Source organism: Geospiza fortis, unplaced genomic scaffold (genome assembly GCF_000277835.1).
Source record: "Geospiza fortis unplaced genomic scaffold, GeoFor_1.0 scaffold450, whole genome shotgun sequence".
Classification (NCBI taxonomy): Eukaryota; Metazoa; Chordata; class Aves; order Passeriformes; family Thraupidae; genus Geospiza; species Geospiza fortis.
Window position 1 is genome coordinate 1,560,696 of NW_005054416.1, and position 27,092 is coordinate 1,587,787.

The following is a 27,092-nucleotide window of genomic DNA, read 5'->3' on the forward strand; positions in this document are numbered from 1 at the left end:
TCCAGCTCGAGAGGCTTAAGTACTCAGCAAAACAAGTCCCACTTTCAGGAAGCAGCTTTGAGAATTCCAGATGCAATCCCCCCATCTCAAACTCAAGACTCACATCATTTGTGGCTGAGCTGACTCGTCCACATAGGGGGTGAAACTGGGCACTGGGTGGGGCACTTCCAAGCCAGAGCTCCCAGCGCTGCGAGGACGCTGCGGAAGGAAAGGCAACATCAACAACACAGGGATTCATTTCAGTCTCCACATCCCTCTGCATTCTGCATCTCCCTTTGCCTCATCTTCTCCTCATTTGGACATTTTCTTTCATAGAAAATTAACTTGGAGACTTTTCCAAAAATGAATTCCCTTCTGACACAGTCACAGCCCACCAGCTGAACATTGGCACCTAAAAGGCTCCTCCTGCACGTCCTCACCAGCCCCAGCTCCTCTTATTCTGAGGGAATGTTTATATATATTGAGGCAGATATATATATATATATACACACACACATTATCCTGGTCAGTCTGGGCATTCCTTATTTTCCACAGATACCACGGTTGTCATTTTACAGCCAATATTGTCCCAATTCTATGATAATATTCACTCCCTGTTCACCAACAACCTCCAGACCTGGAGTTTGGTTTTTTCTCAGTTTTCCCATCAGAGGCCATTGCAGCACCACAAAAATCCTTTAAGAGTTTCTGAGGTATATTAGTAAAGAGAAGAGGTGAAATTTGGTCTGGCAACACACTACTCTTATCTGCCTATTTCATTTCCCTGAGTCTCTTCAGAACAAAAAAAATTACATGGTGGGAATACTTCACAAACTCACACCTCTTTTCCGTCATTTCCCAAACTGCTTCCTGAGGCATCTTGAAACCAGCAGTAAGAGAAATCCCTCCTTCCCTGGGCAGGTTTTAATATGTCAGAGCATTCACCAAAGGTTATTCTTGCACTGCCTTCCAATTGAGTGGAATTAAACATCCTTGCCTCTTCTGCCAGAAACAGGATATTTTATTTAATTAAATCTAAGAAATTTCATTAAGAGGGGGGCAAAGACTACTCTAAGGGCAGACATTAAAAGAAATATGGAACCATTCGGAGACCAGAATGAATGTTTTAAGCAGCGCAAAGAGACTGGCAAAATAAATTTTATATTAATAATTCTTCCTCACTCTTCTCAGCTATATTAAATCTATGATTTACTGAACTTTTCCATTCATGTAACCAAACTGCTTTCTATCTGAGAAGAATGTTCCTGGAGTTCCCAAGAATTTTAGCCTGGTTGCATCCCTCCCTCATTTGAGTTTTTCTTACCAAGCTTCACTTATAACAATGTCCATATTGCAAAGATGAAAATACTTTTATTATCTAAATGCCTGAAGATTTTAGCTTTTATGTGTTCTTCATGTATTTGGAGTTCTGTAGACTGTTAAATGCTTCAGAGTAACTTCCAGTACTTTCCCACAGGGAACAGGCCCTTATTGACACATTCCTAAAATTTTGTTATCTCTTGCCTGGTACTTCTCCAAGGACATTTTATTTTGCAGTCTCTGCCATAATAAAGGCAGTTGAGGAGGGCGGAAGCCAGGGAGGAGATTACCTAACCAACTGCTTCTCTCACTGGACAACACTGGCCAGATATTCCAATTGCCCAATCCTATCAATTGTAAGGACCAAATTCTGAGCAATGGGTTTTGCCATATTGTGGACCTGAAGGCTTTCAAGGAAAGCTTTGTTTTTACATTATCATTCTAACGTGGTCTGGAAAAGTTTGTGTTCCAGCATGTGACAAGCAGAACAGACCACTGGGGACACAAGCATCATAAAGTCACCCTAGGACATCCAGGCATCAGCCTTGCGACTTTCTAGTCTCCTTTTCTCAGCTACAAAGAACATGGCGACATTGGGGCTTATCCGAGCACCTATGAAACAAACCTGACCTCACAGGATTGATTCCCTTCACACAAGCTCTTCCATCACTTCTCTACAACAGCCTGAACACCTGTAGCACAGCTGTTCCTTTTGATGTCTAGTTTAACCCATTGGAAGCTACTCTCTGTCATCCTATTGCCAGGATAAATATTCCATTGATACTGTACTTGAATTCTTTTGATCTGCGCTCTTCTCTTTTCCTCACAAGCACTTCAAAACAAGACTTGCAGAATGCTGCACAGGCCTTCTCTGCACAAGACAGCCAACAAGTCCTTCCTTCAGGTTCTAGTTTCCAAAATAATTCAACTCTTCCACTTCTATCTTACAGATTTCACTAATGCCTGGCTTCTCCCCTTCCCTCATGTTTTGCCTCTTACATTCCTTTTCTGCCCTCCAAACATTTCAGCAGGCCACCTCTGCCAATTCTTCTGCTTAGCAAGAATTTCCTGTTCTTGAGTTTAAAATTCCACAGAGAGTTTTTCAACCTTATTCAAGTAATATCGGCCTGCTAATCTTGAACAGAGTGCACATGGCCAGGGACTCTTTAGGAGAGCAACCATTCACAAGGGCATGCAGTGACAGGACAACAGGGAATGGCCTTAAGCCAAAGGAGAGTGGATTTGGATGAGATATTGGGAAGAAATTCTTCCCTGGGAGGATGCTGAGGCCCTGGCACAGCTTGCCTACAGGAGCTCTGGCTGATCCATCCTTGGGAGTGTCCAAGGCCAGGTTGTGTGGGGCTTGGAGCAACCTGGGCTAGTGGAAAGTGAAACCAGATATCTATAAGGTTCCCCCTAATCCAAACAATTTCACAATTCTATTATTAAATCTGTATTAACAATAGACATAAACCACAGGCAAGGGAGAAAGAGACAACCTCTGTTTCAGCAATCTGAAGTCATCAACTTCTACACACGTTCCTCTCTTTTCCCTGTCCATTTTGAGCCTCCTTACCCTGCCAGAGTTCCATGGTCCTGCGCTGAGTTCATTCTCCTTGGCCCTGGGCACTGGAGGTGCTGGCCATGACTGTGCTGTAAGTGTGGGAATCTCAGGTCCAGACACAGAATTTTCATCAAATACAGCAAAACTTGGAGCATTTGGAAGCTGTAGAGAAGCCTGTGGCTGGGAGCTTCTGTTTGGGTTCATGACTACAAGCAAGAAGATTGATGTCAATTAACCTTCAACTGCCACATTCAATTGCAAATCTCTCAATAAAGCGATTAAGCTCCTTCAATAACAGTTTTTTTAGCTCTTTAATGTACCTTTAACTGCATCTCCCACACGACTAATGGGGGCTCTCACTTTCTTCTTTCCTCTGCCTTTGAGATCTGCCAGGGAACTTCTCTGAGGCTCTGCAATTTCCAGCAATCCCATATTGTCTCCATCAGGACTTTCCTCAAGTGCCAGTAGTGTCTGCCGAGAAACACGGGCCTGAAACTGCCTAGAAAAATAACATTGGAGAAGTCAGCATAACCTTCCCTCTCCCAGGAACCCAGGTGAGCACCTAAGCTCTTCCCTTACTTGTGATGAGCCTGGAGTTTGTCCAAAGGCTCAGCCTTGCGCTGGAGTCCTTCCTGGAATATCAGATCTGCTTTCCTGAAGCTGCCTCTGGCCTCGAGTGCCTCTGCCCAGGTGATGTAGAGTGGGGCCAGCGTGGTGCCAATCTCCTGGCTGTGCAGGTAACTGTACAGATCCAAGGGCTCATTGCAGCAATCGCCCTGCAATGACCCAAGAATGTCTGTAATCACACGGCACTGCAGGGGGTCCCAGTCAAAATCTGCATTTCAATGCCTCCAGCAAGACCCCCATGATTTCAATGCAAGTCTGACAGGAACAGTTCTAAGGCCAATACACAGAATTTTATCATTTCTTATTTGAATGTGAGATAATTCAATGATTGAATTGCACCATATTAGTATTGCTGAGAATTAACAGATATTTTAGCTTCAGATGAAATACAGCATATTCCTTGCTACTTTTGGAACTGGTAGATTACCTCAGTAAGCTAAAGCTGGGGAAAAAGCTGCTTTGTAAAAAAATGAACAACAAAATTACAGCAATGGAGAGACAGGACAGGACCAGAACACACTTGGTTTGCTTTAGAGTTTAAAAAGATGGGGATAGAATACAGCTAGAAGCTAAAATATCTGGTAGGACAGATATATTTTAGATGTTGTATCTTTAAATCACGCCTCTTTCTCCTTAAATAAATATTTGAACTCTATTCAAGGCAGCTTTTTCAAAACAAAAGCTTCTGGAGTTTGTAGCTGTCCAAAGTGAACAACCCTAAAAAATAGTCTGGAAATGAAAAGGAGAATTCAAGAGTAACATTTGCAGAAAAATACATCTAATATTGCACTCGTTGTACAACACTGTTTGATCCTTGTCACCAGAATCAACTTAGCTATGTGCAGACAACAGGAAAAGGTCCCGAGGAAAAGCAGCACCCAAGAGATGTTCCCAAAACACTCACAAACTTGAGCCAGAGATTAAGATAGCGAGGATCTTTGTAGTATCGCTGCTGCCCATGGAGGGTTTGCACTGCCCTTTCCAGAACTGCTGCCAGGTTGCCATCCTTGCCACCCCCAGGGAAGGCCTGCTCTGTCCACTTGATGTACCTAGAGACAGAATGTGTTCATAGCAAGTCAGTTCTTAATAAGCGTCTGTAAAATATAAGAAAAAAATAGGCATAACATTGAAACACAATATAATAATTAAAAACAATTATAAAACTTAGCTTTCAATTAGTTTCTTATTAAATTACAATGTGTTTCCCTTGCTTTTACAAGGATATGTGACCACTTAACCCTTTTTTCTGAAATAAAGAAAAACTTACCGCTCCCACACATCCAGAGGATCATCTCCAGAGTAAAATCGTATTTCTGCTTCAAACTCCCTAAAACATAACATTATTCATCCAATAAATACATTTGTATCACTCTAAGTTGATCTTGTATACTACAAATTAAGAGTTAATTATCAATTAAAAAGCACAGCCAAATCTCTAGTGTTTGCTGTTTAAATGCTCCATTGCAAAATGAAAAAGTTGAAGTCTGTACTACACAACACCTGCACTGAGTAGTTCTAAAATCCTAGAGCACGGTAATAGCACCGTCATCAATTACTAAACTTCTTTTATGCCTTTTTAACACCTATGAGATTGGTACAGTTAAAGAACATATAAATAAAATGAGGAGGGAGGAAGATAAGGGGAAAGGAGCTGTTATAACTTACTGCTTTTTAAGCTGCACAGCAGTGTGGCTGGAAGAGTCCTGCTGAGACAGTGCCTCTTGCAAGCTGGACATCACCCGTCCCTGCCTGAGGGGCTGCACATTCTCCTTGCTCAGCTCCCACTCGTGGCTGTCCTCCTGGGACATGACCACCTCTCCTCCAATCCTGAACAATTCTCCTTTTATCCTGCACTTAAAAAGAAATCGACACCTGTACAGCTGGGTACTGACCTGAAACTTGACAGCTTTCCTAAGCCCATTCACCCTGAATTTCTGAGCAGCCAAAACACACCGCTTAGACATCCAAATTTTAGGGCGTTTGTAGACTTGGGGGTTTAATGCCCCCCCCTGCGGGAAATATATGAAAAAAGCGCCCATCTTTACAGTGAAGAACCGCAAGCAGGCAATATTAGCAGCAAAAGCCACTAAGATTAAGCCATCTCCCTCCCCGGTGATTGCTCCTTTCCCTGCGCCGAGATCCCCCTCATTCTCCGCACAGGGTCTGCCGACGGCTGCGCCCCGGCCAGGGAGAGCCTCAGCCAGGCTTAGTCGGGACCCTCTGGTCCTTCACCAGTTCGACGAGCAGCTGCAGCAGGTGTGGGCACAGCCCAGCCTCGACCCCTGCCTGGGGCGGGCCGGGCAGAAAAATACGTCTCAGAGCGCCACAGCCGCGAGCGCCAAGTACCTCATACCCTAAAGCCGCTCACGGATCCCACGCAGACATAGCCCCTACGCACCTCACAGCCCCTCACGGACCCCCAGAGACACCCACAAGCCCACACACCTCACAGACCACAGCCCCTAACAGATCTCCCCGTGCCCCTCAGCCCCGCGAACCCCACAGCCCTCAGCTGAGCTCCCCTCACAAATCCCGCAGCCGCCAGTCCCGCGCACCTCAGTACTTAGAGCCCCTGAGCCCCATAGGAATGCCACAGATCCCCACAGCTCCTCAAACCCTATACATACCTCACGGCTCCTCAACTCCACAGGGATCCCACAGCCCCTCTCAGCCCCTCATGGACCCCCGAGCGCCCCTCAAGGACCCCATAGCTCCAAGCTCCTCACAGCACCGAAGGCCGCCTCATTCCCTTATAGACCCCACAACCATGAGCCCCGAGCACCTTGCAGCTCCTCACGGACTCCACAGCCCTCCCAGGTCCTCGAGGGCCGCTCACGGCCCACCGCCCTTCAGAAGCCCTCGAACTCCACAAGCCCTCAGACTCCACAAGCTCTCAGCCCACCCCAGCTCCACAGGCGCGCGCGCCCCTCACGGACCAAACAATTCTCAGCCCCGGCACTTCACAGCCCCTGAGGCCGCCTTGGTCCCTCAGGGACACCACAACCCTCAACCGCCGCGCGCGTCTCACCCCACACGGCCTCATCTGTCACGAACCCCAATGCACCTCCGGCCGCCTCACCCTCTAGCACCGCAGGCCGCCCCAAGTCCCGCGAATCCCTCCCAGCCGGACGCACCGCACACAACTCCCAGCGGCGCGGGCCGCCCGGACCGACACAGGACTCCACCAGCGCTAAAGCCGTAACGACGGCGCCGCCTCAGAATTCAAACCTCTCCCACTTCCCCATTGGCCGCGCCCCGCCCCGCCTGACTGGCGCCGTCTTGCGTCGCCCCGGGGCACCACGGGAATTGTAGTTCCCGCCGCACCCGCGGCACCGGCGGGAACTAATAAAAAAATTTATAAATACTGCGCTCGCAGCGGATCTAATCTGAAAGGCATACTCCTGTTCCTGCTCCCGTATGTTCCCGCCCTTTCCCTCTGCTAAACGCTGGCACTCACTGATTCTCCACATAATTTCTCTGTCTTAAATTCATCCTGTCATTTTTTCTGATGCACCCACCTCATGCAACTGGAGATGTATTCCCCTGTAGTGTCACAGAAAACATCACTTTTGGGGTATCCCTGAAAAATAAAGGGTTTGACAGTCCCAAGAGTGGCTCCCAGAAGGCTGTGTTAATAAGATGCTTACTCCCATCAATCATCTTCTCTCTACAAGTATAAAAGGAACCGGCGATTCTGCTTTTTATGCTTGAAAATGAGGACATAACACATTTATTAATTTCTCTGCAAGTTATTTGGTTAAAAAAACTTGTAATTAAGTCCCACCGCACTAATGCAAAAAGACAAGTGGGCTTGCTATTACCTCTTCAATCTGCTCAAGGCAAAGTGGACCCTCAGCTAAAGAAATGGCTCTCTCCACGATATTCTGGTCTTTTTAAAAAAATCCTTCCTTAGCAACACTAAAACCACAACATGAAAGGCATGCAGGAGAAGGGGCTGCAGGTCCTTTATTGTTAATTGCCTGAGTTCCTTTACACTGAGAGCTTCAGTGTATGCCTCTTCACCCACTGGTGTCTCCTGATTCAGAGGTGCACCCTTGGATTCTGGACTATCTTCCTTCAGTTCACTCTGAGAGAAAGCAGGAGCTGGGACTCTCTGAGCTACCACCCCGTGAAAGGGCGTTGAGGCCAGGTGGGCAGCCCTGTTAAAGTCACACGTGTCCTCGGGGTTGGCACAAAGGGTCTTGTTCTTGTAGGAGCCGGTCACAATTGCATCCTCACTCAAACGTTCAATTCCATTCAGCTCATCCTGGGAAAAACAAAAAGACAGTGAAAGCCTGCAGATTTTATGACAAATCTTTCTTTTATGTAAAAGCTGAACATTTCTCTTCCCTTTCTTCCACTCCACCACCTTCCAACACGAATAGGACTTTCAGCCTTCAGCAATTCTACTTAGCACAGAATCCCAGAATGGCCCAGGTCAGAAGGGTCCTTAAAGACCATCGACTTCCACCCATGGGCAGGGACACCTTCCACAAGTGCAGGTAGCTCCAAGCCCCATCCAACCGGGCCTGGAACACTTCCTGGGACAAGGCAGCCACAGCCACAACATGAGACTTCCAGTACAATCCCATCATCACCCACTTCAATTACTGCCATGCCAGGCAGCAGTTTAGAATCCTTGTTGTTCACACGTGATGCCAGTCCAGCCAAGCTGACTCAGTGTGACAGCAGCAGCACAGGCTGCCTTGGTGTCTCCTGGGCAGGAAATCTGCCATGGCTCAAGTGTTTCCTTACACAGGCTCCTGCTGCTGCTGCTGTGCTTTCCTTGGCACTCAGAGCATCCACAGGATTACGAACAGCAAGAGGTTGATGGGCACTTTCTGGCTACGATCTGCTGAACAACTAAGAAAAAGTTACAATCAGTTACATATTTATTAGAGCAGCTGCCCATCTCCAACAAATTCCACTCAAGACTTTAAGTCTATTGATCCTTTCAATCAATCAATTTCTACTACAGAACTAGCAGTAAGCAATAGATACATCTCTCCAGAATGAAGCAAGTTTATAAAGCAGCTGAAATAGTTCTAGTTTGAGGATGAAGAACAGAAGATTATTTCCTCATCAGGGACTCTGACTAATCAAATAAAAAATACCAAGATAAACAAAACAAAACACACACCCCCACACACCCCTACAAGAAACAGTTATTTCAGCTGCTACAGCAAGGGCTTGATGCTTCTGTTTTCCTTCCCTCTGAAATCCAGGTCTTCAATAATTCTACCTTATATTCTGATTTGTCAAAGTAGAGGATTCATCAAATATAAAGGAAAATGGAACAGGAGCCCGTTGGGGAAACAGATCTACACCTGTGAAGAAAAACTAAGAGGCTCTATCATATCTACAGTTCTTCCAAAACAGCATATCCAACATTACTTAAAATAATTAATACACAGTGTTAAAACTACTGTTCCTAGCAGGCGTCCATCGTATCATGAGGAAATGGATTCAAAGACAGGAAAACAAAATCTACTTTTAAGAGTTCAACTACATAATCTAAACCTACATACCAAGTCTCTGCCTAAGTCCCTTAGAGCTAACTTAGCCTGGTGCTCAGTTCTACCCACTCTGTCCCTCTCCCTGCTATGAAAAGCTGCTGCCTTGGCAAGTAACAAATCTTCATCCCAGAGAAATGGGCATGCCTAGAGATTTACCCTGTGATGTGGCATCACTGACTTTCAGGAGAAAGAAATAGTCTTACAGTTTACACAGGAATGCAGATTTTACACATTTGACAACTAAACCATGGCACAGCCATGGGCAGAGCCACTCTGCAGTCCACATGCAATCCCTGCTGCTCACCACCTCCCAGCATTCCTTGGTTCCATGCAGTTCCAACCTCTGGGAACTGTCTGTAATACCAAACAGTCTTTGCCACTCCTCTCTCAGAAGGAGCCTGTCTGTTCCCTGGCCATCATTAGCCACAGAAAGGTAGAGCAACCTTGCAAAAGAATGTGTTTTCCTCTGCTCTAACTAAACCCCCCCATCTGGTGCTGGGATTTATCAGCATTTCAGGGAGCACTGTATGAGGAGGACACTTGCTCCTCCACTGTGGGATCATATTTACAGGAAAATGGACATGTGTTTAATGAACCAGCCTAACCTTCTGGAACTAAAGAACAAGGGCATCTTTGTGGATAGAAAAGCTGATGTTGCAAGAAGAAAGAAGCAGCAGCAGCAAAGTTACTGACAAACATAGGGCTGTCCACCCAAGTAAAATGACGCTTACCAGCATCTAGCAATTAGATCAAGAAAAAGATGCGTGCCTGCCTGGTGGACAAAGCAGAACTACCAATCAAGAGATGCAAGGACAAAGCAGAGCTACCAATTAAACAATGTGTGACTGTGTAGACCAAGTTAAGAAGTAAATATAAACAACTTTTGGAAGCACAATAAACAGCTTTTTCTTGATTCACATTTTATCTGCAGAGTCCTTTCTCATCTCACTCCACAACCTGAGCAGCACTATTGGCACAGCAACTCCGACAGCTTATTTCAGAATAAAACTCCAGATATGCTGAGCACAGAGTTCCCTAGCCAGAAAAAAAACCAGCCACAAGTCTGCCTCCATTTGGGGCTGCTTCACAGCAAACAGCACCCTAAGACAGGTAGCTTGTATTTTTGTGTAAACACAAGGAGCTATGCTATTAAGCTAATTAGTAGATATAAATATGATATAGGCTCCCACATCATGAGCAGCACTGAACACTTCCCATATGCTTTTGCACCACAGCAGAGACGGACAAGACATTCCAAGGTTCAAGCAGGAATAGTGATCTTTATTGTTCACAGCTCATATTTATATGGTTTTCAAAAGCAGCACATTCAATCCCAATTGGCTGGTCACTTGTTGCCACCCAGCTCACTGGCCAATAGCTACCTCCATATGTGCTGGCCAAAGATTGGCCAGCATCCATTCCTTGCAGTTAAGTCCTTCAGCTTTTCATTGTTTTCTTCCTTAAAGAAGAAAAAGCCTTCCTTAAAGACTTCCTTTTCTCACAGGTACTGGCTGATCAAGTCAAGGTCAAGGTTACTTTGTGTCTGTGAGGCCTTCAGGCCAGCTGTTTGCCATCATAGTTCCCCCTTTTTGTATTTCAGCTACAAAGGTGATCTTTATCATCCTCTCAGAGCTCTTTGCAGACAGGAAAACAAACATGGCACAATGTACAAAATAATTATGGTAATACAAAAAACGATAAGCCCAGTTTGAATGAGGCTCTTCGCCCAGCCTGATAAACCTAACTCTTCCAGCCAGTGATCCATCCCAGAAACTCCTCCAAATAACACATGCCATCAAACTCTTCATAACTATGTCCATGAGCTAACAAAAGAAAATCAACAGCATGCTGCATGCTACCTACATCTATAGCCATAGCACTCAAAATTGAGGAAGTTTCATTTACTCTTTCGGCTACATAGCAAGCCAATCTATTTAATCCAGAAACTCTTGGGAGTAACATTTTGCTTTCCTGTTCCAATTCTGTCCCACATACCATGTTCCAGTGTGTAATTACAAAATATACATCCTTCTGCTGATAATGTCCCTAAAATGTCTGACTCTTGGGATTCAAGTGAAGCAACAGGTAAATTGTCATCCCAAACATCCCACAGCTCCCTAAGGGGATTTAGTATTACAATTGTTCTGGGAGAGCATCACATTTTGACAACATTTTGTGTTACTTGTATACTTTGTGTGCCATTCAAGGGTACCCCCACTAAGCAGGTGTGAAAAGGTTGTTCTGGTTGTGCCACAGACACACAAAATTGCATCTGACTCAATGCACGGAGCAACTGATACCCAAACACTGTTTCTGTTCCACAGCGTCAGCTGAGGGGCCCTCAGGGGGGCGCTGCTGGTTGGGATCCAGAGCAGAGCCTAGAGCAGGGCACTGGGCAGGTACCCATCGAATTCCTGCATCTGTAGGAACACAAGCACACCTGTGCATCAAGTGACAAGGTCCCACAGACCTTCCCACTTGTTGGTAATGAGGTCCCATACCCATACCTTAGGCTTGGGCAACTGGACGTCACTAGAGGACTGCAATGACAAAAAAATATTTAAAATAAGAGGGTTTTGGAAGTTTGGCAATATCATAAAGCAATTCAGTGTATACAGAGCTTTGGCCACCCTACTTTGTGGGGTTTCTCTAGACATTGTCCCTTTTTGTTTTTCAAGAATGCACTTCAAAGTGCCATGGGCAAGCTCAACAATGGCTTGGCCTGTAGGGCAATGAGGAATGCCAGTGAGATGTGACACGCCCCACAATTGCAAGAATTGATGAGTTTTCTCTGAGATACAGGCAGGGCCATTATCAATTTAATGGTGTGGCTAGCACTGCAGCAGAGCAGGGCCTGGCCCAGCCCTGCCAGGTCATGTGGGCCATGTGGTGAAGTGCAGCCTGGCCTCACCAGCATCCAGTTACCTTCTCAAAAGTTGGAAGCAAGACAGCTTTTCCTGGGTTTTGTTTCTTTTTAAATGTGATTACACAGGGACGTGTTCAGCTTCCTTAAGTGTTTTAACGCGGTGTCAATATTCAAAACTAGCCAGATGATTGGTTCTGATGGGCCCAGAGAAAGCTTTTAGCAGTCCTCACAAAGAATCACTTCCATAACTGATGGATTTTGTCTTTACCTAAAAACCAAGCTATGTTAAACCACAACATTCTCCACCCCTTGTCTCTGTGAATACACATTTAAAATCTATCAAAGCTACATTCAACATACAACTTCTACTTAGAACAATAAAAATTATTAAACTAAACAGAAGGAAAAAATTTCTTACACTAACCTCCATCCCTAAACATTTCACTATAACTACAATATAAATTTTCCACTATCATTCTATTTAAACTTATTGCTGAATACTTGCTTTGCCCTTTATTTCTCCTAATTATCTCACAGCTTTCACCAATTGTGTGTATTCTCCACCAAAAGATGCAGTGGTTTCAGTAACCAGGCAGAAACACCAATTAAGTGTAATGGTTTTGGTTTGCCAATCCAAGTTTTCTGGCCAATGCACCAATTAATGAAATGGGTCTAGCACTGGCCAAATGCCAGTGCACCCACTAGAATTATTTACTCATTTTCTGTTGTGAGATAAGGATTAGGAGGAGGGCAAAACAGGTTTTAACTAAAAAATAAGCTATGCTAAACCAGAACACTAGGGAAGTTAACTCAGGGTCACCTTCAAGAATATTAAACAAGGGTGATAAATGTGGGGTAGTTAACCTTAAATAGGGTCATACCCAGCTGATGATACCTAAAAGTTTTTGTGCATCATTTAATGTTTGGATCTTGGTTGAAAATTTAATTGTTTGTGGTTGTATTGTCTGATCTAACATTTTAACTCCTACATATTTCCATGGGGGTTGTTGTTGCACCTCTGCAGGTGCAATGTGCAACCGGAACTCTTGCAGTGCTGCATCAGTTTTGGCTGAATCTGTAAAAGGCCTTCTTTGCTGCATGATTGTCAGAGAGCACTGTAAATACAAATTTGGGATATCATCAAGATGTAAAGGAATGGTAAAGAAACAGTCTTTTAAATTGACAATCAAAATGTCCCAAGTAGCAGGTATCATAGCAGAGGATGGCATTCCAGGCTGTAAAGCACCCATACTTTCCATAACTGTATTAATTTTTCTTAAGTCATGGAATAACTTCGATTTGCCTGATTTCTTTTTAATCACAAACACGTGGATTTGTTGATGGCTCAATATGTCCTTGATTTAATTGCTCTTTAACCAACAATTAAAGAGTGTTCAGTTTTTCTTTTTCAAGGTGCCACTGATCGACCCACACAGGTCCTTCAGTGAGTCATTTCAAGGCTAATGTAGGATGCTTTATGCCCTTCAGCACAGTGGCCCCTGTTAAAAATCTGTTCCCAGCTAAACACCCCATGCTGACAGGACATCATCCCTTCCCCATAGGTGAGCAACACAGTTGTAACACAGGGATGGATCGTGCCTGTCTGTTCTTCTGGATTTTTAACTAACACAGGCTTACTACTCAAGTAACTTTGTGTAGTACCTCCAAGGCCAGCAACAACAGACTCTACAGCGATGGTGGGCCATGACTGAGGTCATGTGTTAGCAGATATGATCATAATATCTGCTCCAGTATCTATCATCCCACTGACCTTGATGTGGGATGCATTTGCCTGAGGCATTGTAAGAGTACAAACCACGTCTGGTCTTCGATCAGATATGACCTGAGTCCAGCACACTTCAGGTTCCCCTGTCAATGCAAAGTTTCAGTTTCCTCACAGCTTTGAGTCTGTTTAAGGAACACAAGACTTAAAAGGTACAAGTTGAACAATACAACTTTTAGCTAGAATGGGTACAGGAGGAGTAGGTGTTGATACCATAGCACAGATTTGTCCAGTATAGTCTGTATCTATAACTCCAGGGTGGACAAAAAAAAACCCCTGTAACATTGCTCTTGATCATCCTCATAATAATGTACTTAATCCTTCCCCAGTAGGCCCATGGACCTCAAGGGGGATTTTATATACCTTCAATGAGTCTGTAAGTTATAACGCCAGTGACAGAAACATCCATGTCAGCTGATCCTCTTGCTGTTCCTGTGAGCTGGTGGCATAGGCCTGCACTGCAAGACGGGAAGGTGCTCGTGTCTGCAAGCATTTCCCTTTGGCACTCTTGTTCCTGTTTCCCTGTCCACTAAGAGGCTGTCCGTTAGCGTGGAATTTAGACTTGCATTGCTTGGCAAAATGACCGGGTTTTCCGCATCGGTAACAGTTTCCCACTACAGGCACAGCTCTCCGTTTCTGGCACGTTCCCCATGAGTTGTACCTACGGGGACAATTTGCTTTCATGTGGCCTAGTTGCCCGCATCCATAGCATTCACACGACCTTAGAGCAGCTGCCAAGGAATCAGCTAACACAGTCATTTTATAAGATACAGTTTCAACTTTAGCACATGCATCAATCATTTCATCTAAGGATGGATTTGTTCTTGGTAATAGGTCTATAGCTTTCTTGCAGTCTTCATTTGCATTGCTTCGTGCCAATTCCAGTATCAACAGATTTTTTACATCATCATATGCTATTTGCTTTTCAATTGCATCTTTTAATCGTTCTATAAATTGCACATAAGGCTCTTTGGGGCCCTGCTTAATTTTTATGTAACTCTGAGTTGGTGTTACCAATGCCATTTTTCCAACTTCCATCAGGGCCTGTATTCCTAAATCTCTTGCCTGTGCCAATATCCAAGGATTTAGGCGTGCTTGCAACTGAGGGTTATTTATGGGAGGCCATCCCAGAAGCTGAGAGACCCCTGCCCCAAAGCATGGATCTTGCTGCGGCACCGCTAAACTACGCAGTGCTTGCTTTTCCACGTACCGCTGCCAGGTGGACTCAAACATCGTGTATTCCATCGGGGTACAGAGCAACCTCGCTATCTGCTTGATATCAAAGGGTGTCATTTCACATTCACCTAGAAGCCGTAACATCCTTGTTACTACCGGAGACCCCAGTCCATGTTGGGTAGCTAGTTGACGTAACTGGGAGAGAATTTTAAAGATGACTTTTATATAGGACACAGTCCCATTGTTTTGTCCCTCTTGGTCATCCAAGGACCGCAGGAATGTAGGTACAGAAATTCGTTCAGCAACTTCATAATCTTCACTAGCAAGTGCCATTAATTTCATAAGTTGCCAAAAGCTAACCGGATTGTATGCTGAGATAGTAGCCCCAGTTGTCCCACTTACAAGCTCTTGGCCATCCAAGAACAGACGGGGATTTGGTTCAGAAAGTCGTTCAGCGAGTTCAAGATCCCCACTAGCAATGGCCTCTAATTTAACATATTGCCAAAATCTAACCCGGTCATATACTGAGATAGTAGCTGAGACTGGCTGCGTGGTAAAAACATCCTCCTGAGGGCCAGCAGGGGGGCAACAACTTGGGCCTCCCCTGTTAGGATCCTGCAAATCTACTAGTAGAGGGGGGTCCTTGGGCCTCTCAGGCTTTGGCTGTGGACATGATGGGGTGCAGTGTCCTGCCACTCCGTGTGCTGGCAGCTCCTGGCTGGAACTCTCAGCACCAAGTGCCGCTTGGCTCCTGGCTCCTATTTCCATGCCGTGGTTGCGATTGGACCTATCAAGCACTGGAGGGGCTGTTGGCAGAAGTTTATCATCACTCCGGTCATCCGTAGGCAGAGGAGGAGAGAATGGCTTTGTGGTAACTGGGGATGCAGGACGTGGGGGTGCAGGTGCACACGGTGCGGGCGGAGTTGCAGGGATGGTAGGCGCGGATGACAGCTGCTTCCCTTCTAGTTTTTCGTCCGTCCTTTCCACTTGTGAACTCGATGTGGCACCTACTCCCCCAGGCGCCCCCTCCTGACTTCCACTATCACTGGGTGTCTTGGCAGGTGGAGCCTGTGGTGCTTCAGCTGCTGTTTTTGCATTTTGCTCAAGTTCCAGCAGTTTCAAGGTATCCAGCACCAGCCTCCAGGTAGTCATAATATTTTTAGCAGTCTCATCGCCTCGAGAGGCTGATTCAAAAATCAATTCACCAGCCTGTTCCCAGTTTTTAACAATAAATGCAGCTTCTATGGTGGCATCTACCCCATGGTTCCTACACCACTGCAATAACGTATGCAGAGCCTTTTTATCACATTTCATCCCTCGGCGGTCCAACATAAGGGTCCATACATCCACTATAGCTTTTTCTTCTGCTGACACTTTAGCTTTTCCCTTGGTTGATACTTGAGATCCCATCGTCCCCAGTGGCTCACTTCCTTAATTTTAAGTCTCGACCTTTGCAGCTCTGCACGCCGCTTACAGCTCTCAACGCTTCACTGTATGCTCCTTCACCCACTGGTGTCTCCTGATTCAGAGGTGCACCCTTGGATTCTGGACTATCTTCCTTCAGTTCACTCTGAGAGAAAGCAGGAGCTGGGACTCTCTGAGCTACCACCCCGTGAAAGGGCGTTGAGGCCAGGTGGGCAGCCCTGTTAAAGTCACACGTGTCCTCTGGGTTGGCACAAAGGGTCTTGTTCTTGTAGGAGCCGGTCACAATTGCATCCTCACTCAAACGTTCAATTCCATTCAGCTCATCCTGGGGAAAACCAGAAAAGACAGTGAAAGCCTGCAGATTTTATGACAAATCTTTCTTTTATGTAAAAGCTGAACATTTCTCTTCCCTTTCTTCCACTCCACCACCTTCCAACACGAATAGGACTTTCAGCCTTCAGCAATTCTACTTAGCACAGAATCCCAGAATGGCCCAGGTCAGAAGGGTCCTTAAAGACCATCGACTTCCACCCATGGGCAGGGACACCTTCCACAAGTGCAGGTAGCTCCAAGCCCCATCCAACCGGGCCTGGAACACTTCCTGGGACAAGGCAGCCACAGCCACAACATGAGACTTCCAGTACAATCCCATCATCACCCACTTCAATTACTGCCATGCCAGGCAGCAGTTTAGAATCCTTGTTGTTCACACGTGATGCCAGTCCAGCCAAGCTGACTCAGTGTGACAGCAGCAGCACAGGCTGCCTTGGTGTCTCCTGGGCAGGAAATCTGCCATGGCTCAAGTGTTTCCTTACACAGGCTCCTGCTGCTGCTGCTGTGCTTTCCTTGGCACTCAGAGCATCCACAGGATTACGAACAGCAAGAGGTTGATGGGCACTTTCTGGCTACGATCTGCTGAACAACTAAGAAAAAGTTACAATCAGTTACATATTTATTAGAGCAGCTGCCCATCTCCAACAAATTCCACTCAAGACTTTAAGTCTATTGATCCTTTCAATCAATCAATTTCTACTACAGAACTAGCAGTAAGCAATAGATACATCTCTCCAGAATGAAGCAAGTTTATAAAGCAGCTGAAATAGTTCTAGTTTGAGGATGAAGAACAGAAGATTATTTCCTCATCAGGGACTCTGACTAATCAAATAAAAAATACCAAGATAAACAAAACAAAACACACACCCCCACACACCCCTACAAGAAACAGTTATTTCAGCTGCTACAGCAAGGGCTTGATGCTTCTGTTTTCCTTCCCTCTGAAATCCAGGTCTTCAATAATTCTACCTTATATTCTGATTTGTCAAAGTAGAGGATTCATCAAATATAAAGGAAAATGGAACAGGAGCCCGTTGGGGAAACAGATCTACACCTGTAAAGAAAAACTAAGAGGCTCTATCACATCCACAGTTCTGACAAAACAGCATATCCAACACTACTTAAAATAATTAATACCCAGTCTTAAAACTACTGTTCCTAGCAGGTGTCCATCGTATCATGAGGAAATGGATTCAAAGACAGGGAAAAAAAAAGTACTTGTAAGATTTCAACTACATAAACTAAACCTACAGTTCAAGTCTCTGCCTAAGTCCCTTAGAGCTAACTTAGCCTGGTGCTCAGTTCTACCCACTCTGTCCCTCTCCCTGCTATGAAAAGCTGCTGCCTTGGCAAGTAACAAATCTTCATCCCAGAGAAATGGGCATGCCTAGAGATCTACCCTGTGATGTGGCATCACTGACTTTCAGGAGAAAGAAATAGTCTTACAGTTTACACAGGAATGCAGATTTTACACATTTGACAACTAAACCATGGCACAGCCATGGGCAGAGCCACTCTGCAGTCCACATGCAATCCCTGCTGCTCACCACCTCCCAGCATTCCTTGGTTCCATGCAGTTCCAACCTCTGGGAACTGTCTGTAATACCAAACAGTCTTTGCCACTCCTCTCTCAGAAGGAGCCTGTCTGTTCCCTGGCCATCATTAGCCACAGAAAGGTAGAGCAACCTTGCAAAAGAATGTGTTTTCCTCTGCTCTAACTAAACCCCCCCATCTGGTGCTGGGATTTATCAGCATTTCAGGGAGCACTGTATGAGGAGGACACTTGCTCCTCCACTGTGGGATCATATTTACAGGAAAATGGACATGTGTTTAATGAACCAGCCTAACCTTCTGGAACTAAAGAACAAGGGCATCTTTGTGGATAGAAAAGCTGATGTTGCAAGAAGAAAGAAGCAGCAGCAGCAAAGTTACTGACAAACATAGGGCTGTCCACCCAAGTAAAATGACGCTTACCAGCATCTAGCAATTAGATTAAGAAAAAGATGCGTGCCTGCCTGGCGGACAAAGTAGAACTACCAATCAAGAGATGCAAGGACAAAGCAGAGCTACCAATTAAACAATGTGTGACTGTGTAGACCAAGTTAAGAAGTAAATATAAACAACTTTTGGAAGCACAATAAACAGCTTTTTCTTGATTCACATTTTATCTGCAGAGTCCTTTCTCATCTCACTCCACAACCTGAGCAGCACTATTGGCACAGCAACTCCGACAGCTTATTTCAGAATAAAACTCCAGATATGCTGAGCACAGAGTTCCCTAGCCAGAAAAAAAAACAGCCACAAGTCTGCCTCCATTTGGGGCTGCTATCTCCCTTTGCCTCATCTTCTCCTCATTTGGACATTTTCTTACATAGAAAATTAAACTTGGAGACTTTTCCAAAAATGAATTCCCTTCTGACACAGTCACAGCCCACCAGCTGAACATTGGCACCTAAAAGGCTCCTCCTGCACGTCCTCACCAGCCCTCTTATTCTAAGGGAATGTTTATATATATTGAGGGAGATATATATATATCTACACACACATTATCATGGTCAGTCTGGGCATTCCTTATTTTCCACAGATGCCACAGTTGTCATTTTACAGCCAAGATTGTCCCAATTCTATGATAATATTCACTCCCTGTTCACCAGCATCCTCCAGACTTGGAGTTTGGTTTTTTCTCAGTTTTCCCATCAGAGGCCATTGCAGCACCACAAAAATCCCTTAACAGTGTTATGAAAGAAGTTCTGTATGTCTAATTAATAAACAGCAAAATTTAATTTAGCAGCAATTTTAATTGAACTGCAATTTTATATAAATGAATACAATTGTTATAAATAATAAATTATAAAGGCAAATCAGTAGTCTATAAAAAAATTTTACTTTGCAACCAGGATTCGGTCTCCGAGAGCCATAATCAAAGAGGGAGCGTCGAGCCCGGGATCAGCACTGGGTGAACACAGATCTGAACTCGAGGGCTTTGGATCCCCTCTGTTCACCAATGCTGTCTGTGAAATACAAAGCTGTGTTTCATGTCAGGTACACAGGCAATGTGTTATTTGTGATTGCGATATGTGTGGAGACCGACAAGAGGACAGTTGCAAATTCTAATAATAACTGAGGAAAGTACATCAGAGAAGAAGGCCTTTGAACCTATCTTTTGTTTACAATTAACCTTGGTTGATTTAGGAGCAATGGAATTAAAGCGTTAAGGATGTTGCTTTTTGCTTGTAGTTAATCCTTAAAGAGTTCTGCAATAATAACCTTTTGAAGTATAATTTTAGAATATTGCTTGTATCCTTGAAACTATAGCTTTGGAATATATATAAAGGAAATATGCGTATCTCACGCCTTAATAAAGCAGAGAAAAACAGCTTGAGAAAGGAAAATGAACATCAACACAAGGATCAATAGTTTCGACCAAGGGAAGCTGGACATCACTATTATGAGATTTATAGTCTTTGCAATTAAAAGGTGGACCTACATCTGGGGAGCTGGACTTCACCAGATGGGATTCGTCTTTCTTCTTTCGGAAACCGGACCCCCACCATCTGGGGATACTCCTTTTGGGATACATCCTAAGAAAAACTAAATCACAATAGTGTATAGAATTGTGACATAAAAATTAGGACTAGGAACTGCTGATGAGTAAAAATTGGAATAGAAGCTGCTGAGAAAGTTTATGAGTACCCCTATAAATAACTGTAAACTCAACCATCGGTGTTGTGAAAAATGCATGTATTTTATGATTGGCTTTCCGCAAATATTAAAATGAATGTTATATCTGTTGTGTTAGAAAGTAATGCTGTATTAATTCTCTTTAGTACTGTGTTAAATATAGTTTTAGGTTATAAAAATTGTTAAAATAGAAACTATGCTATGTAAGATGCTTTGTTTAAAGGAAAGGACTTGCAGCAAGATAGCAGCCACAGGACGCCTAAATCTTTCAGAGAAAAAGAATTTATTGCCCTCTTATCAGAAGGAACTAACTTCTTCCCACCTCAAAGGCGCTGTTAGGATTCAGAGGAAGAAGCTGAGATGACCAGACAGAATCCTTTGTTTAAATGGAATTTATGCATCATGTATGAAGTGTATGAATATGCAACAGGCTACTGTTTTTAAGGGTTAATCCTTTGTTAACGTGCGTCCTTTTTTCGGGCTTGTGATACCCAGAAAAAGGTACCCGGACATCCGTAACTCTTTGTTTTTATTGTCTCATATTGTCCTAATTCAATTTGTCCAAATTGCTATTACTGTAATTGTGTTACTATTTTTTAACTATTTTATTACTATTAAACTTCTACAAATTTTAAAAACAAGTGATTGGCATTTTTCACAGGTGTGCAGTTGGAGGGAAAACTTCCCCCACTGTACCCAACGCTGTATTGCTCATACTTTACCATATTAATTAATAAATTGATTGCTGCTTGAATATTGGCCTAGTCAAGCTTCTTATTTATAACATGTCTCTGCCGGGCTAATTTTATATGGGATTTTTTTTGCCTGAGGCAGAGTTTCTCCTATTCCTCCTGCTTCACATATTCATGTAGTTTCATTTTCTCTGTGCTGGGCTGGACAAAACTGTTTCTGGGAAGTGATGAATGCTGATTGTCCTGGTATTGGGATGCACACCTTCGACTACTCTGACTATCTTGATTGTAGATACTTATCGGGTATTCATCGCTTGGGTGTCTCCGGACTGTCCTGGGAAAGGGCCCATCTCTGCACAGAGTCACGTCTTTTCATTTGCTAATTAGGTTTTTTTCTCTTGGCTGCAGTCTGTGATTTCACAATTTGTGAAGAAGCAATCTCTTTCTCTGGCTGCGGCTTGTGGTTTTAAATCTTTAAGAATTTTTCGTACAAGCACAACCTATTTAGTGTATATTTTACACAGGCACGGATTAATCCATAACATATATCACACAATCAAGTATATGAAATATAATCAAGAAAATAAAAAATGTGGCTGTGATTAATTAAGTATGATTAAGGTTTGAATAGAGCATAAGCAAAATTGACCGGGGTACAGGGAGGGCTTCTCACCCTGACCCCCGTACAAAAAGTAATCCAAACGACACCTCTATACTGTATGCTAATACATATTCATCAGTATTTTTCCATAAATCTCCTCCTATTTTCAATTCTTGAAATCTATGTCACTACACACATGCATAGCACATGCTCCACTTGTTGCTAGGTGGTCTCCTGGCTTTCAATGTCTTTTCAGATGCAGGCTCGCTATCTTCCTCGCTGTCCTCTGAATAACCTTTACAGGCTGCACATGCACACTAAGCTTTGGGTTATGTAAGTAAGCATTATGTTCCAAATAAGCCTTATTATTTCATAGATAAAACCACAACTTGGATTCCTCACCTGGAATCGTCCCAACTTTGCTCTGTTTTGGGATCTTGCTTATCTCAATATTACATCCTGTATCCTGTTTTTCACATGTAACAAAGAAGTCTCTTCACGCCAAGGCCGATTCTGTTTTGGGATCTTGCTTATCTCAATCCTACCTTATTACTTTATAACAATTATTTTCTAAAGTATTGATATAGTTACAATTTAGTTAGCACAAATCATATCCATTTATCACACACAGTTCTCATTTTACAGCCAAGATTGGCCCAGTTCTATAATATTCATTATCTTGTCCACCAACAGCCTCCAGACTTGGAGTTTGGTTTTTTCTCAATTTTTTCATCAGAGGCCATTGCAGCACCACAAAAATCCCTTAGCAGTTTCTGAGGTCTGACAGTGACTGAGAGAGGGGCTCTGCTTGGTGCAAGCAAGAACCCAATTTATTGTTTCTACAGCTCAATTTACGTACTCTTACAGCTTTAGGTAGAATTTTCCACTGCCAAAGTGATAACCACAAGATTTATGTTTCCTGGTAACACTGCTTAACCACAGACTTGCATGATTTGCTTTAAACAAAGCACAACATTATTTCTGGTTTCACATTTACATTTCTGTTTGCTGTTCCCAGGGCTTTGGGCCCACCAGGTGCAAGATGTCCACACCATTCTGTGTAATATTTTGTGCTCAGCTGTCCCCCCACAGAGGTCCATTAGTAAAGAGAACAGGTGGAATTTAGTCTGGCAACACACTCCTCTCATCTGCCTATTAAATTCCCTGAGACTCTGCAGCACAAAATAAGTTATGTGGTGGGAATACTCACTCCTCTTTTTCCATCATTTTCCAAACTGCTTCCTGAGGCATCTTGAAACCAGCAGTAAGAGAAATCCCTCCTTCCCTGGGCAGGTTTTAATATGTCAGAGCATTCACCAAAGGTTATTCTTGCACTGCCTTCCAATTGAGTGGAATTAAACATCCTTGCCTCTTCTGCCAGAAACAGGATATTTTATTTAATTAAATCTAAGAAATTTCATTAAGAGGGGGGCAAAGACTACTCTAAGGGCAGACATTAAAAGAAATATGGAACCATTCGGAGACCAGAATGAATGTTTTAAACAGCACAAAGAGACAGGTAAAAGAAATTTATATTATAATTCCTCCTCACTCTTCTCAGCTATATTAAGCCTGTGATTTACTGAACTTTTCCATTATTTTAATGCTATAAATGGCTATGCAGTAGTTGGCTCTCGCTACTATTTATATGTTTTAATTATAGAATTGCAACTCCTTGCAAATAATTATTTCAAGTTTTAAACTGTTTTAAAGTATGGAAAAATTAGTAATAGCTTATGGGCAAGGCAAACGGAGAAGCAAGGCTTTCACAAGATGTAAGCGGGCTTGCAAAAGATTTATTTTAAGATATGCTTGCTGCTGCAAAACACACATTTAAAATAGCATAAGTAGAGAAACGAAAACCACAAAAGAAGCACCAAGCTTAAAGTGCCATCACGAGACCTTCAGAAGAACCCTGTAGAGTGCTGAAGTCTGCAATCACTGAATTGTGCAAATGCAACGGAAACCTGAAGTAAGAAGTGTGGTCAAGGAGCCCAAAACAGATCTACAACATAAACTGAGGAAGTAATGCAACTGCAACACTATAAACGACCCTGGGCTGAAGAAGGGGGTGTGTACAGGCGCCTGTGTGAAAAATGCATGTATTTTATGATTGGCTTTCCGCAAATATTACAATGAATATTATATCTGTTGTGTTAGAAAGTAATGCTGTATTAATTCTCTTTAGTACTGTGTTAAATATAGTTTAAGGTTATAAAATTGTTAAAATAGAAACTATGCTATGTAAGATGCTTTGTTTAAAAGAAAGGACTTGCAGCAAGATAGCAGCCACAGGACGCCTAAATCTTTCAGAGAAAAAGAATTTATTGCCCTCTTATCAGAAGAAACTAACTCCTTCCTGCCTCCAAGGCGCTGTTAGGATTCAGAGGAAGAAGTTGAGGATGACCAGACAGAATCCTGTGTTTGAATGGAATTTATGCATCATGTATGAAGTGTATGAATATGCAACAGGCTATTGTTTTTAAGGGTTAATCCTTTGTTAACGTGCGTCCTTTTTCGGGCTTGTGATACCCAGAAAAAGATACCCGGACGTCTGTAACTCTTTGTTTTTATTGTCTCATATTGTCCTAATTCAATTTGTCCAAATTGTTATTACTCTAATTGTGTTACTAATTTTTTTAACCATTTTATTACTATTAAATTTCTAAAAATTTTAAAAACAAGTGATTAGCGTTTTTCACACCTGTATCTTTTGCTTTATGTTTTATCCTTTCTAAATAATTTATTAAACTCTTAAAATTAAAGAGTGGGCTTAGTTTCTCACATTTAACCAAACTGCTTTCTATCTGAAAAGAATGTTCCTGGAGTTTCCAAGAATTTTAGCCTGGTTGCATCCCTCCCTCATTCGAGTTTTTCTTTCCAAGCTTCATTTATAACAATGTCCATATTGAGAAGATGAAAATACTTTTATTATCTCAATGCCTGAAGTTTTTAGCTTCTATATATTCTTCATGTGTGTGGAGTTCTGTAGACTGTTAAATGCCTCAGTGTAACTTCCAGGACTTCCCCAGCTTGCTTTCCCACAGAGAACAGGCCCTTATTGACACATTCCTAAAATTTTATCTCTTGCCTGGTACTTCTCCAAGGACATTTGATTTTGCACCACATAATCACTGGCATAATAAAGGCAGTTGAGGAGGGCAGAAGCCAGGGAGATTACCTAACCAACTGCTTCTCTCACTGGACAACACTGGCCAGATATTCCAATTGCCCGATCCTATCAATTGTAAGGACCGAATTCTGAGCAATGGGTTTTGCCATATTGTGGACCTGAAGGCTTTCAAGGAAAGCTTTGTTTTTACATTATCATTCTAACGTGGTCTGGAAAAGTTTGTGTTCCAGCACGTGAGCAACACAACAAACCACAGGGGACACAACTGTGATATATGTTATGGAATAATTCGTGCCTGTGTAAAATATACACTAAATAAGTTGTGCTTGTACGAAAATTCTTAAAGATTTAAAACCACCAGCCGCAGCCTGAGAGAGATTGCTTTACCAATTGTGAAATCACAGACTGCAGCCAAGAGAAAAAACCTAATTAGCAAATGAAAAGACGTGACTCTGTGCAGAGATGGGCCCTTTCCCAGGACAGTCCAGACACTCAAGATAGTCAGAGGTGTGCATCCCAATACCAGGTTCCCTTAAATGGACAATCAGCATTGATCATTTCCCAGAAACAGTTTTGTCCAGCCCAGCACAGAGAAAAGGAAACTACATGAATATGTGAAACTGACAAGAATAGAATAAACTCTGCCCCAGGCGGAAAAACCCGTGTATAAAACTAGCCCAGCAGAGAAAGCATTGGCGAACAGAGGAGATCTGAAGCCGTGGAGTTCAGATCTGTGTTCACCCAGTGCTGATCCCGGGCTCGACACTGACCCTTTGATTGAGGCTATCAGAGACCAAATCCTGGTCGTGAAAGAAAATTTTTTATACATTATTGATTTGGCTTTATCATTTATTATTTAAAACACAAGCATCATAAAGTCACCCTAGGACATCCAGGCATCAGTCTCGTGACTTTCTAGTCTCCTTTTCTCAGCTGCAAAGAACATGGCAACACTGGGGTTTATCTGAGCACCTATGAAACAAACCTGACCTCACAGGATTGATTCCCTTCACACAAGCTCTTCCATCACTTCTCTACAACAGCCTGAACACCTGTAGCACAGCTGTTCCTTTTGATGTCTAGTTTAAGCCATTGGAAGCTACTCTCTGTCATCCTATTGCCAGGATAAATATTCCATTGATACTGTACTTGAATTCTTTTGATCTGCGCTCTTCTCTTTTCCTCACAAGCACTTCAAAACAAGACTTGCAGAATGCTGCACAGGCCTTCTCTGCACAAGACAGCCAACAAGTCCTTCCTTCAGGTTCTAGTTTCCAAAATAATTCAGCAGTTGGTTAGGTAATCTCCTCTTCCACTTCTATCTTACAGATTTCACTAATGCCTGGCTTCTCTCCCCTTCTCTTGCTCATGTTTTGCCTTTTACATTCCTTTTCTGCCCTCCAAACATTTCAGCAGGCCACCTCTGCCAATTCTTCTTCTTAGCAAGAATTTCCTATTCTTGAGTTTAAAACTCCACAGTTTTCAACCTTATTCAAGTAATATCAGCCTGCTAATCTTGAACAGAGTGCACATGGCCAGGGACTCTTTAGGAGAGCAACCATTCACAAGGGCATGCAGTGACAGGACAACAGGGAATGACCTTAAGCCAAAGGAGGGTGGATTTGGATGAGATATTGGGAAGAAATTCTTCCCTGGGGGGATGCTGAGGCCCTGGCACAGCTTGCCTACAGGAGCTGTGGCTGATCCATCGTTGGGAACGCCCAAGGCCAGGTTGTGTGGGGCTTGGAGCAACCTGGGCTAGTGCAAGGTGAAACCAGGTATCTATAAGGTTCCCCCTAATCCAAACAATTTCACAATTCTATCATTAAATCTGTATTTGCAAGAGAGACAAACCACAGGCAAGGGGAAAAGGCGCAACCTCTGCTTCGAGGTTTAGAAGTCAACAGCTTACACACACCTTCCTCTCTTTTCCCCATCCATTTTCAGCCACCTTACCCTGCTGTATTTCTAAGGTCGTGCACCGATTTCTTTCTGCAGGCTGTCCCTGTCCGAGGAGCTGCACATTCTCCCTGGTCAGGAGAGAGTGGCTGTCCCCTGGGACATGACCACCTCTCCTTTAATCCTGCACTTAAAAAGGAATCGACACCTGTACAGCTGGGTACTGACCTGAAACCTGACAGAGAAAGCTTTCCTAAGCCCACTCACCCGGAATTCCTATACAGCCAAAACACACCGCTCAGATACCCAACTTCTGGAGGGGCTTGGGGGTTTAATGCCCCTCCTACGGGAAATATATGAAAAAAGCGCCCATCTTTACAGTGAAGAACCGCAAGCAGGCAATATTAGCAGCAAAAGCCACTAAGATTAAGCCATCTCCCTCCCCAGTGATTGCTCCTTTCCCTGCGCCGAGATTTCCCCCACTCTCCTCACAGGGG

The 27,092-nt window shown here is 43.5% G+C and overlaps 3 protein-coding genes across 4 annotated transcripts in view; all 3 read right to left on the minus strand.

Moving 5' to 3' along the window:
- BUB1B (BUB1 mitotic checkpoint serine/threonine kinase B) overlaps window positions 1-6,699 on the minus strand; it is a 24,623-nt gene extending 17,924 nt beyond the window's left edge. The window contains 8 exon segments of the mRNA XM_005426545.2: window positions 104-198; window positions 2,876-3,069; window positions 3,184-3,362; window positions 3,443-3,639; window positions 4,395-4,539; window positions 4,758-4,817; window positions 5,156-5,338; window positions 6,570-6,699. Coding sequence (XP_005426602.1) covers window positions 104-198; window positions 2,876-3,069; window positions 3,184-3,362; window positions 3,443-3,639; window positions 4,395-4,539; window positions 4,758-4,817; window positions 5,156-5,298 — 1,013 coding nt within the window. The 5' untranslated portion in view covers window positions 5,299-5,338; window positions 6,570-6,699.
- Window positions 6,700-10,266: 3,567 nt separating this feature from the next.
- LOC115948499 overlaps window positions 10,267-27,092 on the minus strand; it is a 17,702-nt gene continuing 876 nt past the window's right edge. Inside the window, exons 1-2 of one of the 2 annotated variants that reach the window (XM_031061535.1) lie at window positions 17,072-17,179; window positions 10,267-16,581 (exon numbers count right to left, since the gene is read on the minus strand). In XM_031061535.1, coding sequence (XP_030917395.1) covers window positions 14,037-16,241 — 2,205 coding nt within the window. In that variant the 5' untranslated portion in view covers window positions 16,242-16,581; window positions 17,072-17,179 and the 3' untranslated portion in view covers window positions 10,267-14,036. Of the gene's footprint in view, window positions 16,582-17,071; window positions 17,180-27,092 lie in introns of those variants that run through there. The other variant, XM_031061536.1, reaches the window with a different exon arrangement.
- The window catches only part of EPS8L2 (EPS8 like 2), a 64,096-nt gene continuing 53,258 nt past the window's right edge, over window positions 16,255-27,092 (minus strand). The window contains exon 21 of the mRNA XM_031061498.1: window positions 16,255-16,581. Within this exon, the coding sequence (XP_030917358.1) occupies window positions 16,255-16,581 (327 nt within the window). The remainder of the gene's footprint in view (window positions 16,582-27,092) is intronic.